At 42.4% G+C, this 16444-nt stretch overlaps 1 protein-coding gene across 4 annotated transcripts in view; it reads left to right on the forward strand.

The window, feature by feature from the left end:
• Window positions 1–307: 307 nt before the first annotated feature.
• The window catches only part of Hbs1l (HBS1 like translational GTPase), a 75076-nt gene continuing 58939 nt past the window's right edge, over window positions 308–16444 (forward strand). The window contains exons 1-4 of one of the 4 annotated variants that reach the window (XM_052751162.1): window positions 308–493; window positions 3620–3685; window positions 11779–11892; window positions 14882–15076. In XM_052751162.1, the coding sequence (XP_052607122.1) occupies window positions 451–493; window positions 3620–3685; window positions 11779–11892; window positions 14882–15076 (418 nt within the window). In that variant the 5' untranslated portion in view covers window positions 308–450. Of the gene's footprint in view, window positions 494–3619; window positions 3686–11778; window positions 11893–14881; window positions 15077–15102; window positions 16442–16444 lie in introns of those variants that run through there. The other 3 variants (XM_052751161.1, XM_052751160.1, XM_052751163.1) reach the window with 3 other exon arrangements.

The following is a 16444-nucleotide window of genomic DNA, read 5'->3' on the forward strand; positions in this document are numbered from 1 at the left end:
AAAAGCTGAAACACAGTCCTTGCTCTTATTGAGAAAATTAGGCAGCCTTCCAGAAAATCAAAAGCCAAATCTGGAAAATAATCCTGAACGCTGGTGGAGGTCAAAGATCCCCGCTTGTACTGTGCACTGCAAATCCACAGCGTGGAGGTAGCTGAAAGAATTTCCGGCTTTGCGATCCACGTCAGTCAACTTGCTGGTGGGCGGGGCCTTGTACCCCCCCACGCCGGGCTCGCGAGTGCGCACGCGTTCTCGGGAGGCCGGCTGTGACCCTGAGAGCTTGCCGTCGCGTCGTGCCGCAGGTATGACGTCGCATCTGCGCAGACGCTCGGCGCAGAGGCCTGGCGGAAGCCAAGATGGCGCGGAAGAGGTCTCCAGGCCGCCGTTGGCGCCTTCTCCGTGTCTGAGCCGAGTTCTTGGGAAGGGACTGTGGCTGACGCCCTGTGTGCCGCGATGGCCCGGCATCGGAACGTCCGAGGCTACAACTACGATGAAGGTGGGTGGCAGGGCCTCGCCAGGCCGTCATCTTAGCGGTCCCAGCTGGGACCCTGGCCTCCTTACAGCCGCCTGGATCGGAGCGCGGACCCCCGGAGCCGTGCTAGAACTGGTGTTTGTGGTGAGGAGGGGAGAGGGAGGGGGAAAGGGTAGGACATCAGAGTCCCAGGGAAGGAAGGAAGAGAGCGTGATTTCTGCCTCCTGGATTGACCTTATTTACGGACGGGGGACAGTGTAGCATCTCTCAAGGGCCTACAGATGTTGGGCGACGCTGGCATCCGATGCTCTTTCATATCTAAGCGTTACCTCTTTTCTCATGGTTTCATTTGGGGACTCACGTGCCGGTTTCTAACTTCTGTCTCACAAGCCCTCCTTCAGACGTGCCCCCCCCCCCGAGGCATTATTTATTTATAAAAAACAGGCTGGCTTAGTGCTTACGTTCAACCGACCAGCTAAAACTGTTAAGATTTATGTGATGTTTTTGCCTGGGTTCGTGCGTCTTGATCGCTTGACCCGAATGTTAACGAACTTCAAAATTGGGGACGTAAGAAACAGAAAAGATTAGGTTTAAAAGGCTCAAGGAATTAAGTCGATTTGCTGATCTTCAAGTGTACACTCAATTATTGACTGATAACACTTAATATAAATGTATTTCAAAGTGGAAATGAAAATCAACACTGGGGGGTCATGGAAAAGGACTCACTGATTTTTTTTATATGAAAAAATACGCATATTAATGGTCTCAAGGAGTTAAGCTGAAAGTGGTTTTTAAGGCTACGTCAAGCCATGAGTGTATAATAATAGGTATTATCAAGCATCACAGAAGCTAAAAATAAAAACAAATTGAACTAATGCAAAAGGAGTAAAAGACCTACTGCTTTGTAAAATGGAGAACATATTATGTGGAAGAAGTCGGTTGTCATTGGCACTTCTGGGATATTGTGAGCATCAGTGTGCTCAGACAGGGTTGGACACCAACCTTTGGAGACTTTGGCCCAGTCTGCCTGGAGTGTCTTACTTTGCAGACATCTGCTGTCAGAATATTGTAGGAAATGAATAAAATGCCTTGCAGTCCACCACCACTGAGAAATGACTTGAGACTGGGAGGGATTTTGTAGCTATGAAATAAAGGACACTCATTTCTTTAGTAATTTATTTTCCCATCCAGTGATAACTGAGTGCTTAGAGTACTGCTTAAGCTATTAAGGACTGTCTAAAAGGAGCAGCTGGTTAAAACATGAGAGATTCCACACCGTGTAATGACAGTGCTGTGGGAGCATTGTAGAAGAGAACGTCTAGATCAGAAAGGTTTAGGATTTCTGGGTGAAGTATTTGACTAGAGTTTTGTGTCCTCTGAGAGTCAGTGCTAAATACCTTCTTAGCTTGGCTACCTGAGATCAGGTTATATTTCTTTGTAACAATTGGTGACATCATAACCAAGCCTGTCCTGTCCTGTCATGGGTGTTTCTCCCTTCCTGCTTACGAAAGTGTAATTCATTTTCAGTGTCTTCCCAGTTAGGCTTCCCTTTGGACTTTCAATAATTAAATTCATACAAGTATTTCAATTTTATTAGCTATATTCAGTTTTGAGGTCTAAAACCTGTGGTTCCTCTTTGTAACACCTGTTTTGTTTATCTGTGTGAGTTGGAGTATTTTTCTTGACTGCTTTAACTACTAGTTTTATTTTTTCCCTTGTTTTTGTTTTGAGACAGAGTTTCATGTAGCCTGTGTTGGACTCAGGTTCACTATATAGCCAAGGATGATGAATTCCTAATCCTGCTGCTGCTGATTCTGGCTCCCAAGTCATAGATGACAGTCGTGGACTGGCAGGCCTGGTTTATGTAGTACTGGCCGTTGCGACCTAGGGCTTTGTGCATAATGGGCAAGCAACCGTTCTATGTTTGCAGCCTGTCTCCGCGAGTTCAAAAGCCCCACTTTAATGTCTAGTCCAGTAGCTGGTGTGATACCTTAGGTGTAGTAAATCACGCCAATGTTTTGAAGAAATGACCCATGTTAGGAAGATTTCAGAGAATTTTCTTCATGTGTTTAATACTGTAGCACTTTAGGTCATCTCAACTAGTAAAAGTGATTTGTTATATCTAAAGGTAGTTTTTTGGGGCGGGGGTTGTGAATGAATGACATCTTTAAATTTGGGATTAACTCTCTTCTTTGGAATTGGTTTGAATGTTCTATTCTTGGGGAAATTCTAGTTTTCACATATGTGTTCCCAGATTGCTCTGTATTTCTCGTGTTGAACACTCATCATACAGTTTTGTAATCATCCTCTTCTGGGCTGTTAGACTTTGGGCGTTGACAGAGCTGGAAATGTGCACACTTTGTACTGGAAATATCTCTTTAATGGTCTCTAGTCTGAGTTCACGTTCCTTCAGGGTTTTCAATAGTTTGACTCATCGACTTGGGAACACATCAATTTCTTGCCCCATGTATGCCAGGTACTCTGCTAAACTAAGTTTTTCCTGGAAGGAGCTGTAATTTTCATGCATTGAAACATGGGCTATACTTTGAAGACAAGAAATTAGAGGAGGCTGCTGAAGGTAAAGGTGGCAGGGAAGCCTTCTGGAACCAGAGAGAGAAGCAACCTTGGAAAATCTCAACCAAGAACATACTCCATTAAGAATTACTTACTCCACTTGCATACTCCACTCGAAGACTTAATGGTCATAGGAGTTGGGCTTCCTGTTCTCCACGAAGAGTGACTTTATGGTTGGAGTGTATACCCTACACCCCCCAGTTTTGTAAAGATGTTTGCCTAGAGAGCAGCGGGTGGCTTACCTCAGGTTCTGTGAACAATTAGACAATCCACATATTTTATCTACAGGATTATTACTGGTTTTTGATCACATGAAATATGTGAGAAAATCAAATAAAGCCAAATTAGCTTAAAACAGAAGGCCTATGTATGTTTTTTTAAAGTATAGGTTGTCAGTAATTTAGATTGTTAGTAAATATCTACTTTGTGGGTAGAATTCTTGGAATTTATGGGAAAATAGACATTCAGGTTCCTTGAAAGTTGATATTTTTAATGTATTTTGTAGATAATTCAGGTGTTTGCTCATTAATATAGAAGACTGATTGAACTTGTAAATGAATCTGTTTTTTGTTTTAGATTTTGAAGAAGATGATTTGTATGGCCAGTCTGTGGAGGATGACTATTGTATTTCACCATCAACAGGTAAATTGTTAAAAAAAAAAAAAAAAAAGATTTCTTTGATTTGGCTGTTTAAAAAGGTCAAGTAAGTATGATTGTCATCCTGGACTAGAGTCATAAAACTATAATATGTAATTTTTACAAAGATATGTAGTTAGGCAGTGGTGGAGCATGCCTTTAATCCCAGCACTCAGGAGGCAGAGGCAGGGGGATCTCTGAGTTTGAGGACAGCCTGGGCTACACAGAGAAACCCTATCTTGAAACAAAACAAAACAAAACAAAAAAAAGATACGTGTATGTGTGTATTTACTTACATACTCACATGTTAAAATTTAAAGTTTTTATAATGGTTTATTTGAAAACAAAAAATAGAATTTATATAGTCCAGGGTGGCCTTGATTTCCTGGTGGTCCTCCAGCTTTGGCCATGCGTAGATGAGTTTGTAAGTATGCCCCACCAAGTTCACCTATAAGAATTTCTTTACCCATGAGTAATTTTTTTGTGCATGTGTGTGTGTGTTGTATATGTTTGTGTAGGTGCATGCTTCTGTGCATACATGGGAGCGTGGAGAAAGCCTCAGCTATCAGTCTTCACTTTAGTCCTTTATGACAAGATCTCGTAGGCTGACGGCCAGCAGGCCTCAGAGATTCTGCTGTTCCTGCCACCCAAAGCAGTGGTTTACAGACATGAACATGGCCACACCTGGTTTTTCATGGGTACTAGGGATTCAAACTCAGACCCTCATTCTTGTGTAGTAAGAGCTCTTGCTCACTGATCATTTTAAACAAAAATTAAGCAGTTTAAGGAAACCTTTGAAGACTTCTTTTCTAATAGTCTCTGTATCATGCAGTTAATATAAATCCATTGAAATGTTAATTGATCATTAGTGAAATTCTAAGACCTCTGAAGCCATATAGTAGTAATTATATCGGGAATATTTGGAATATTAGACTGGCCTTTGGGAACCATTTATTGAGGGTAAGAATAGTAATACTTAGATGTGGATTTGAGAGGCTTATAAGAGTCGAGGTCTGCTAGGTGTGGTGGCACATGTCTTTAATCCTAGCACTCAGAAACAGGCTGAACTCTGAGTTTGAAGCCAGCCTGGGCTACAAAACAAGATCATGTCTCAAAAACAAGTTGAGATCTACAGGGTTTATTGAGTATGGTTTGTGTGAAAGTGGATTCTTTATACAGTAGTGATTACTCACAGTTAGTCTACTGACATCACTGAACAATAGATAGTTTTGCTTCTTGGATAAACTCACTTTTAACAGAAGCATGTGAATATGAATTTTTATTTTCTAGAACATTTACAGATGGGGAATGTAGATTAGTAGGCATGCATGTAGTTTAGTAGGCATGTGTGAGATCCTGGGTGTGACCCCCAACACCACCCCGTAGGAAGACAGTAGTAACAAAACCACCACCACCACCAAAAACAGTCAAGAAAAGGAAAGTGTGTGGCATAGCAGTAGTGTTAGACCAGAACACACTCTAGCCTGTGCTGCTTGGAACATAGCGTGCATCATAGACTGACCTGCAGTCTGGGAGTCCCTGTTTCAGAACCCCAGAAGTTAGGATCACAGGCCTGAGCACCATGTACTGGGCCTCGGTCATTTTTTAGTGTGTGTTTCAGGTGATTTCCGATGAGAAGTGAACAGCTTTAGAATAGTTTGTTATTTAGAGAGCAGCCTGCTGTGGCAGAGCAGTAGGCTTTGCCGCCATGTTCTTGGTAGGCTGCTCTGTGAAGCAGACCCACCTCTTCATCACTGCTGTCATTGTTGGTGTCTGTCTTAGTTTGCTCCTTTGTGGCTGGACTAAATTAAATAAAATACCAGACATAAAGTACCTTGGGGAGGACAGGGTTTATGCAACAAAAATGCCCCGGAAGACATGCTTACAGGCCATCCTGATGGCGGCAGTTCCTTAACTGAGATTCCTTCTTCCACAGTCAAGGTCAGCCATCACCATATCTGAATACCCTTTAGAAGAGTACTTCCCAGTTAGGGGATGAAGGAACAAATGAACAAATTCCCGAGTAGCTCAGAAAATAAAAATCTACCTTTTGACCTTTTGTTCATTCAAGAGGTGAACACACTGTACTCATGGTCTACTGAACCTGTGATTGAGTTGCTTTGCCAATTCATAGAGACTTCTAAACTTCAGTCACAAATGGATGTAGTTTTGATTTCTAAGCATACTTGATAAAAGGTGGGTTTTAAATGTTTGAAATGTAGCTCTTTAAAATTTCCTTTAGAAAGATTTTTCATACTGATTATTGAATGTATGTCAGGGCAGGAATAACAAAAGAACCAGGAAAAGCAATTTGAATAGTGTATTTTGTTTGAATTAATGTAAGTTGGAAGTAGTCCCTTGATATATTTTAGTTCAGAACCTTTACTCAGTATCAATTTGTGTGTAAGAAGAGCCCCACACATACCTTTTTGGTCTTTTTACAGCTGTGGGTTCAGACAGGTCACTGCTGTAGTCTGATGGGTGGAGAACAGTCCTGAGCGTGCCTGACGGGAGAAGTGAGTGGGCTGGTAAAGTGGGCAGTGTGGGTGGAGTGCTGACTACTGAGTGGTGTTTGTTTGCAGAGGACTGGGATGGGAAATGGGAAGCAGATTGTGAAGGGGCTTCTTCATTCTGTGTGTGTGTCACTTTTGACAGGAGGCATTTGGATAGGGAGGGGATTTAGCAGGTGACTGTGGTGATGTACAAAGTAGACGAGTAGACTGGGCAGACTGGAGGTGGGGCGTGTAGGACAGTTTCTTTTCTTTTTCTTTGTGTGTGTGTGTGTGTGTGTGTGTGTGTGTGTGTGTGTGTGTGTGTTTGTTACTTTGGCTTTTTCAAGACATGGTCTCACTGTGTTGCTCTGAGTGTCCTGGAACTCACTATGCAGACCAGGCTGGCCTTGAACTCAGAGACCCGCCTGCCTCTGCCTCCCAAATGCTGGGATTAAAGACATTTGTAGGGCAGTGTTTCTTAAGCTTCCCTGCTGGTATGAAAGAGCTGAGAGTAATTGTTAAATACAGTTTTCTTGCTTTTTTCCAGCACCACTATATCAGATGCTCCAGGAAGGATGCTGAGAACTGTGTCTTTAATGTGCACACTAATGTGTAGGAAATAGTTGTAGGCACTTTCAGGACTTAGAATTGGAATTCCTTGGACTTTCATGTATGTCAAAATAGCTTAAATTTTAAAATTACTGTGGCTAACTTTCAGAAAATGCACTGAAGCTTAAGATTTAAAATTTTAAAGAAAAACATTTTACATTTATTATTTTCTCACCCTTGCTTTAATTTTTATTTGTATTAGTTGCCTTTTGGGCTTTGATTTCAACTTCAAGGTTTAGACTGACCTCAGTCCCCTCCCCCTCCCCCTGGTCTGTGCTCCCTGCCCCCTGTCCCTTGCTCTTCCCCCTGTTCCTTGTCCCCTGCTCCCCGCCCCCCCCCCCCCCCCCCCCCCCCCCCCCGCCTCCGCCCCCTACTCTCTCTGTCTCCTTCCTGACCTCAGCCTCTATGGTTCCTTATTCTGTTGGCCTCTGTGGCAATCCCAACCACTAGCAAGGACTTCTGGAACAATGGCTATAGTACGAATTTGGAAGTTGGAATTTTTTGTTTGGGAAAGTGTAACAGTAAGGAATATCCCCAGAAACAGAAGCTTCTAGCAGGTGGCAGAGTTCTTCTTATAAGTAAGAACTTCCTGCCGGGCGGTGGTGGCGCACGCCTTTAATCCCAGCACTCGGGAGGCAGAGCCAGGCGGATCTCTGTGAGTTCGAGGCCAGCCTGGGCTACCAAGTGAGTTCCAGGAAAGGCGCAAAGCTACACAGAGAAACCCTGTCTCGAAAAACCAAAAAAAAAAAAAAAAAAAAAAAAAAGTAAGAACTTCCGCTTTGCTGTGGAAATCTCTAGAATGAAACTTGTTGAGGGATATATCTGGTTTCTCATCTCAGTCAACATTGGACTGGTCTTAGGGTTCTGGGGTCACAGTGGTATGAGACATAGTTGCATTGTTAATGTTGGACTAAGCAAAAAAAAAAAAAAAAGTTTAGAAAAGCCTGGGAAACAATTTGTAAATCTCTAGGCAGAAAATAAAACATTTATATTTTTAGTATAGTTGCTAGAGTAAGTCTAAAATGCCATGGATTTTAAGGATTTACTTTAGATCGATAGAAATAAAAGCCTGTCGATCTAAGTATTGCATTATGCTAAGGTACCTTCTGGTTATAGGACTCATCTCTAATCTGAGATTTGAACAATGGAAAAGGTATTACAGAATCTGAAACAGAATGTTTCTTCAGTTTTTCATCTGTAATACTAATTTATCTCTTTGAATAAGATGGAGAAGGATACACATATATGTAAATCATATGATGTGTGCCTTTCTGAAATACTTGTGTTCACAAGTAAGACTGAAAATAGTTACAGGGAAATAAGATTAGGACAGGTCATTCAACCAAGAAAACTAACAAAAACCAGTAGCCATCTTAGTGAAAATGCCCGCACGTCTGGAGAGAGACATTAGCTTCCTAATGACCACAGATGCAGGACTCTATAGTCGACAAGGCAAAAGCTTGATGGCGTGAGGTGTAAGACGTAACTAGTGAGTAATGTTGCAAAGGCCAATATTCATAGTAAGCAGTCCTGGAAGAAGGCTGTGGCTGGGAGGGAGTGCGGGAGTTGGCAACAGTGGAGTTACGTTGCAGTAGAAATCAGACTTTCCAAAGAACCCTGACATGACCTGACATGTTGGAGTGGCGTGTTTTAGACTGAAGCCTCCTGCATGTGTCACCCTCTTCATGCCTTTATTTATCCATTTCGATGACCTAATCTGAGAAAAGGAAACATGCATTTTAGTCCTCAGTTTCTCTGTATGTATGGAATTTTCCTTTTGTTCAGTCTTCAGTTTTTCTGTTCTTAACCTCCTTTATTGTTACTGCTCCAGTCTCCAGTGATTAATTTGTTTCTCCTGTACTTGTCAACTGTCTTACTCATTTGGATCTTAAACTATGACATTTCAATTTTCTTGTTCTTCCCTGCTAACCTATACGGTCATTGGCTCATGGCCTTCTGATTTCTGATTATAAATATTGCATATGGGCTGTAACTTTATTTATATTTTCTGCATTATCTATAAATTTTGGAGGTAGTTTCTCTTTCAGCATTAATACCTCACTGGAACCATGCTCAAAAGTCCAATGTAGGAATTTTGTGCAGTGGGCTTATCATGTTCTTATGGGAAGTAAAATGATGTAAAGGCTCCCATAATGTCTTGCTTTATAGTACTACTTTTGTTAGTAGACTGTTAAGTTCAATGGGTGTCCAGTTGAGGTGGATGCGTCCATACTTTGGGCTTGCATTTTTCCCTTTTTTGTTTATGCCACTGAGGCATATATTGACATTTTTACAGACTCTTTCTTTCTTTTAATGAAATCCTTAGTACCCTGTTACATTCCATATTGAATAATGACACAGCCAGTATGTTAGAGAAACACAGACCAATATCTTCAAGTCAAAGTTTTACATATATGTTACCGGTTAACAGTGTTACTATATGATTGAAAAATGAGTTGTTCAAAACTGAAGGCCTCTTGAGGGCTGGAGAGCGGTTAAACACACACTTGCTGTTCTTGCAGAAGACCATTCATAACCTCAGTTCCACAGGATCTAAGGAACTGATGCCCTCTCTGATCTTCAAGGGCACATAGCATGCATGTGGTATACAGACATACATTAGAGCAAAATATTTACACATGACATAAGTAGAGACACCTAGGGCCTGGAAGACAACACATAGGCAGGCTGGGGCATTATGTAAATATCTAATGGAGAGATGGGAAGAAGCGGAGTGGTTCATGCACTCTGGAGTGACGTGGAACTGGAGATGCAGTGGTGGTGAGGAACAGACTTGTATGAGGGCCTGCACTGCCACCTGAAGCCGTGTTGCTGTCCTGCCACTAGGGGCCAAACTCGTTTGAGTGTCCTGTGCTGCCACTGAGGGCCATATCTGGGTCTGAGGCCCTACTGCAGCCGGGGTCTGTGTTGGTGACCATGGCCCATGTTACTATCAAAGGCCAAGTGGATGTTGGTGGTCTGGGCTGCAGCCTGAAGCATGGCTGAGCATCATGCTTAGCTGGCCCTGCCCCTCGCTGTTGGCAGGAGTGCTCACTCCACAGAACTGTCTCCACCCCTTGCTGGCTGCACAAGAGAGCAGGTCTGCACCTCTCCTGGGCAGCACAGTAGAGCTTGTCCCTGGTGGCGTGGCTGTGGGAGAGCCCTGAGGGCGTGAGCGGGGGGAGCCGGCCCTGCCTCTTACTGGTCATGTAGTGGTACCAGCACAGGATAGCTGGCCTTGCCCCTTGCTGGCTGTAGCACTGTGGTGAGTTGGCCCCACACCTTGTCAGGGCAGTGCTGGAGAGCTGGCCCCAGTGGCATGAGTGCAGGAGATCTGGTCCTGCCCTTGCCATCTGCCACAGCCGCGAGAGCCAGCCCCACCCCTCCCCTGAGCAAAGTGGGAGAGCTGGCTCTGGTAGCACAGGTGCAGGAGAGCGAGTGGGGTGACCACCTCAGCCGCCACTCAGGCCCAGATCCAGGAGAGCGAGTGGGGTGACCACCTCAGCCGCCACTCAGGCCCAGATCCAGGAGAGCGAGTGGGGTGACCGCCTCAGCCGCCACTCAGGCCCAGATCCAGGAGAGCGAGTGGGGTGACCACCTCAGCCGCCACTCAGGCCCAGATCCAGGAGAGCGAGTGGGGTGGCCGCCTCAGCCGCCACTCAGGCCCAGATCCAGAAGAGCGAGTGGGGTGACCGCCTCAGCCGCCACTCAGGCCCAGATCCAGAAGAGCGAGTGGGGTGACCACCTCAGCCGCCACTCAGGCCCAGATCCAGGAGAGCGAGTGGGGTGACCGCCTCAGCCACCACTCAGGCCCAGATCCAGAAGAGCGAGTGGGGTGACCACCTCAGCCGCCACTCAGGCCCAGATCCAGGGCTTTTGAGTTGGCCCACCCCAACATCGACCCCACCCATGAGCTTCTGGAGCCTGTGAAGGAGCCAGTCCTGTATAACCAAAGCTGCAGGATCTCCATGACCCAGGGCAACAACAGGGTACTGGAGAGGATCCAGTGTCGCTAGTGAAGCCTGAGGCCTGGAACTTTACTGGTGTTTGATTGCAATAAATGTTTGCAAGTCAAACTTTTTGGGCCAAAAGGTAGACTGTGTGATGCACTGTGACACATGGTGGCACACTGCAGCTTCCTCATCGGGGTTTTTGTGTTTGTTTTCTTTGTGGGGGAAGTTTTTAAGGGCAGAAGGCTGCTATGGAGATGAGTGGGATTGAGTTGTGTGATGGGAAATTCACAAAGAAACAATTTAAAAAGTTAAAATCTAAAAAATATATTTTAAAACTTAGAGCGTATGCTTTTGGTAACCTCTTGGATTCTGGAAACAAAATTATTGTTTCTTGAATAGCAAAATTAAAGTAATGTTGGCTTCACTCTGCAAATACATCTTGAGGACTTTCTTAAGCAGATCAGTAAGCTTGCTCTGTGCTTTAAAATGTCAGTACCAAGAGGAATAAGGGGGCATAGTAGTGGGCAAGGGTGAAATGAGTGGAGTGGTCCTGGAGATTGGGGGAAGAAGGAAGACGACATTACAAAGGTGTTCGTCTCGGGACTTAGACTAGAACTTGGGTAGGATTGATACAGTCATGGAGTGGTTCCAATTTCATCACTTGTCAGACTGGCTGTAAGCGATGATCAGATGTGTGTGTGTGTAATCATGCATGTGAATTGGCATGCCTAGCCCTGTGTGTGTGTGTGTGTGTGTGTGTTTAAAATGCATGCATATGAATATGCAGATACCTGCCCTCTGCGAATGAGCATACAGAGGCCAGAGCAGGACATCCTGACATTTTCCTCTCTTTCTTTCTGCTTTAGTGCCTTCAGATAGGATTTCTCAATGTCAGTGTTGAGAATCAAACTCAGGACCGTATGCGTATTAGGGCAGCACTTCACCAGTGAACTGTAGCCCCATCTCCTTTATTTTAACTTGTGTTAAAGAAGAAGAAACATTTGAGAACTGGCTTTATTATAGCATTCTTCATTTTGTATTCTAGCTGCTCAGTTTATTTACTCACGACGTGACAACCCTGTAGAAGAATATGGTTATGAAGATCTGAAAGAGTCTTCTCATTCTCTTTTGAATCACCAATTAAGTGAAATTGATCAAGGTATGGCTTTTTAAAAATAGCATGTCTTCATTATCTGAAAATGATTAATCACCAAGTAAGAACTTGTGAATTTTATTGAGATTATTCTTAATAATGATTATGAACAGTAATGGTACAAACATATCTTATACTTTGAAGGAAAATTGACATCTTATTTAATGTGTTTATTGAGAAGTCTGTTTAACTGTGTGATTGAGAAATTGATTCCATTAAGCATATCAGCTATTTAGTAACGGGGGTCTTTGAGTGTGAGTTTTCTCATCCTCTCGTTGTTTACATGGAAGAAAATTCCAGGGATTTGTTAGAAGAACTTTGAAAGACTCGTGGTTCATGAGCTCTTGTGGAGCCGATGCTTAAGTGGCAGGGGCTGCTTTATTGACAAGAGTGATAGCTTCCAGGAAGTGTAAAGAAGAAAGCATTGAAGAGCAGAAGAGCCCCTCCCAGCTGTTCTGGGTCAGGTCTGTGTGAGTGAAGTTTCAAGATGGGGTCTGGGAGGAGTAACAGCATTGATGGTTTGCTTATTTGTGACTCTTTCAAACATTGCAAAAGGACAACTATGTGTTGGCTTCCTTTCACAAATCAATTTCACGTGTGCCTTTTCTCAAACCATGACTGATGGAGAGCTGAGCTGGCCAGGTCCATGAGTAATGCTGTCTGTGGAGAATGAGTGAGGCCGAGCTGCCCTGCTCTTCCTTTGCAGTTCGACCTTTATCTATATATGTTTTTAATTGAAAGTTTAGAATTCATTTGGAAACAGAAAGAAATGGAGGGTCTGTGAGCTGATCTTTGAATATGTTAATAAAACATCGACTCCTGGGGCTGGAGAAGAAGGCCCAGGGGTTAAGAGTACTTGCTGCTCTTCTAGAAGATCTGCGTTCAGTTCCCAGCCACTACATGGTAATTCACAAGCATCCATTACTCCAGTTCCATGGGATCAGATCTCTCTTTTGATCTCTGGGACCCCAGGCTTGGGCATGATGCACATACGTACATGAAGGCAAAACACTCATACATAAAATATTTTTTTAAATGCCAGGGGCTAACAAAATCGGAATAAATGGAAAGAAGGCATAAATATACAAAATTAGAAAGTAGGAAAAACTGAATTTTGTCAACTCTGTAGATTCACTTGAATATCTGGTGGATTACAGAGCTAGTACATATGCCCTGGAGTGTTTCTTTGTGTTAGCACAGTCTCCAGGATGAGAAGGTGGGCAGAGGAGAAGTCCTTGTGTTAGCACAGTCTCCAGGATGAGAAGGTGGACAGAGGAGAAGTCCTTGTGTTAGCACAGTCTCCAGGATGAGAAGGTGGACAGAGGAGAAGTCATTTTTCTGTTATGTGTGCTTCTGTGGTCAGTGCTTAGGACCTACGAAAGTCCAGTTATTTGTGAAAAAAAAAAAAAAAAAGACTAACTTTCTGTCCTGACATGCAACTACTTACATGACAGTAATACTTGTGACCCACATTAACTAAGTGCTTGCAGGCATTCTTTTAACATACTGGATCTGACTGGCCTTCTTGGTAAGTCTTATTTTATAGGAACATGATTAGGCTGTAAATTAATTAGGCCGGCCTGACTGTGCAGTCTCCACTTTTCACCCCCTAGTACTTTTCCTCATTACAAATATGTGGGGAATAGATCCTGTGATTATTAGATGTTCTGATGCTAGCTCTGCTAAGTGTTGCCTTCTCATTTTAGTGATTGATGCATTAACTCAATACATAATACTTTCCTAGTAACAGGGAAATCCTGTTAAATCTTACAGAGGCAAAGCAGAATCGTCCTGGTATTTAAGGAATTTATTTTTGTAAGTAAGCAGTTAAGCATGCAGTATAGCTTTTACTAAGGAAAGTCTTGATAATAGATGCCTCATAATAATAGATGGCAGCCCAGAAGCTTATGAGGTGCACTTCAGTTACTTTCTGTGACATGTCTGGCTTCCAGAGTTTCTGTGAGGATTGGATATGATCAAGTGTGAAAATTGCCAAGTGCTGTAATATGCAAATGAGTATTTGTTTTTATTCTTTAGCCTCTAGGTACCTGGTCCTGTTTTAGCTCTTAAAGGTATGAAGACTGATGAGTGTTATAAGAATGAAAATCTTTAAGCAATACAATTCCAGATTTAAATATGGTTTCAAAAATGAATGTTCATTTCTTCTTTATTTCTTGGACTTGACTATTTTTATGCTAAATTATTTTGATAACTATAAAAGGATGGTATTTGTTGGCTATGGAGAGCTTGTCAGTTTGAAAAAAACTTGAAGTAGTAATTTATGACATGTAAGAAATACAGTGTTTTTCAAACTGACAAGTTTGAAATAGTCTCACACAGTCCCTTTCCCTTTCTATGCATGCTAAAAGTGGTTGGTAGAAGTTTCACCATCACTGTCTAAAATGTTAGAGTGTGCCATTTGTGTTTTTTGAAAGATGTATTTTTATTATTTTTAACTACCTGTATATGTGTATGTCTGTATGTTTGTTGGCTTATGCACATGAGTGAAGATGCCTGTAGACTTCAAAAGAGACCTCAGTAGAGGGTATTGGATCATCTGGAGCTGGAGTTACAGGCTGATCTGACCTGCCCAACGTGGGTGCTTGGGAACCAAATTTGGGTCCTCTGTTATAATTATAGTACCGGCTCTTACCCTCTGAGCCATCTCTCCAGCTCCATCCATTTGTATTTTTTTAAGCAATTGGAAGGTGTGTAACCTCATCCTGTACTGAGAATGTGTATTACTGTATACAGTTTATATGTATTTTTTTCAAGTGTTATTCAGAAACATTCATTACATTGATTGTTTCATTAATGAGATGTGAGAAGACAAGTACATAGGAGATAAAATATAACCATTATAAGTAATTTCTACTAAAGAGAAGGAAAGTTTGAGTGTCCTAGTATAATGTAAATTCTCTGGTCAAATGTGAAGATCGTGACCTCTTTCGAGATGCTGTGTAGTACAGCTTTTCATCTCCATTTTGTGTTCTAGCTCGTCTCTATTCATGCCTTGATCACATGAGAGAGGTACTGGGAGATGCTGTGCCCGATGACATACTGATGGAAGCAATTCTGAAGAACAACTTTGATGTCCAGAAGGCTTTGTCAGTGGTTCTGGAACAAGATCATGTGCAGGATTTGAAGGGGAAGAGCGAAAGAGCAGTGCCCGCAGGAAAGGCGTCCAAAGGTATGCTTTCACGCCTCCTGTAGCTCTTTGGGCTGCTTCAAGACTAATGTTCGTGGTGTGCTGGAGTTGTTAAAATCCTCGATACTCCAGCTATCTCAGTTATTGTCAGGTGGCTTTCTAGTTTGCAATTTTGTTAAGATATTTTTATTTTATGTGTATGAGTGTTTTGCCTGCATTTATATCTGTGCCCCACATGTATGCAGTGCCTTAGGAGGTCAGAAGAAGGTATTGGATCCCCTGAACTGGAGTTAAGGGTGATTGTGAGCCACTGTGTGCACGCTGGGAACCAAACCTTGGTCCTCAGCAGGAGAAGAACGACAGTGCTCTTAACCATTGAACCAACTCTAGCCCCCTAGTTTGGGGGTTTTTGAGTATTGTGTTCACTTCTTGTTATCATGCATGTGTATTTGCATAAACAACAGCACAAAGAAAATAAAATCAGATAAAAGAAGACATTTTCCTTCTTGTTATTTTCTTATTGAACTTTTAAAATCCTAATGAGATGAGACAGAAGTGAGTACCCAGCCATTAATGTTAAAAATTCCTCTGTACTTATATCATGGATAATTATAACTTCATGTTATTGAAGTATCATTAAATAATATTAAAATTATACGTTTCATTTTTAGCTAATGCATAAGAAAATGAGAATAGATTTTTAAATTTAAATTTGTAGGGTTTGGGGTTTAGAAGTTTGTGAACATGAGAACTGAGGTACAGTTGTATTAATTGGCATGATTCTGTTAGTGTGTGGTCATTTGTTAACTGGATTGATATGTCCTTTAATCTTTGGATTAGACCTCTGCAAAATTGCTTACAGCCTACCACTGTGAAATCAGTGTGTTTCTGTGTGTGTATGTGTTGGGGTGGAGCTCAGATAAGTACTTTTAATTGATCATGATGATAATGTCTTCTGTATTGATAACGTGTCCCTAGAACACAGGAAAGCACAGGTGCTGTGTGCTTCTTGTTCTTAATGTATTAAAGTACAGAAAAACAGAACTCAGTTTTTCATTTTTTAAAAGAAGTTTTCCAAGTTGTGATAATCATGACAACTTCACTGTGGTGGAGCTTCACATTCATGAACTCCGTGATTGAGTAAATTCATGGAGATTAGAACGTTTACTTATCATTACATACATCAGTGAACACAGTGTGAAGGGCATCTTAGCTTGTTAGAGGTGATATTTCTCGTTTTCCTCATGGTCCCTGTTGCTAAACAGTGAACAAGAGTCGCTTTAGTTATGTCAGGATCAAGGGAAGCACTTAGTAATTAAATGCCTCATTTCATGTCTCTTTTTGGTTGCTGTGACTGTCTTCTGCAAATGTCAACTCGCTCATCTGAACATTGATGGCTTTTGTAAGGTA

Source organism: Peromyscus californicus, unplaced genomic scaffold (assembly GCF_007827085.1).
Source record: "Peromyscus californicus insignis strain IS unplaced genomic scaffold, ASM782708v3 Scaffold_22__1_contigs__length_63687245, whole genome shotgun sequence".
NCBI classification, from domain to species: Eukaryota; Metazoa; Chordata; class Mammalia; order Rodentia; family Cricetidae; genus Peromyscus; species Peromyscus californicus.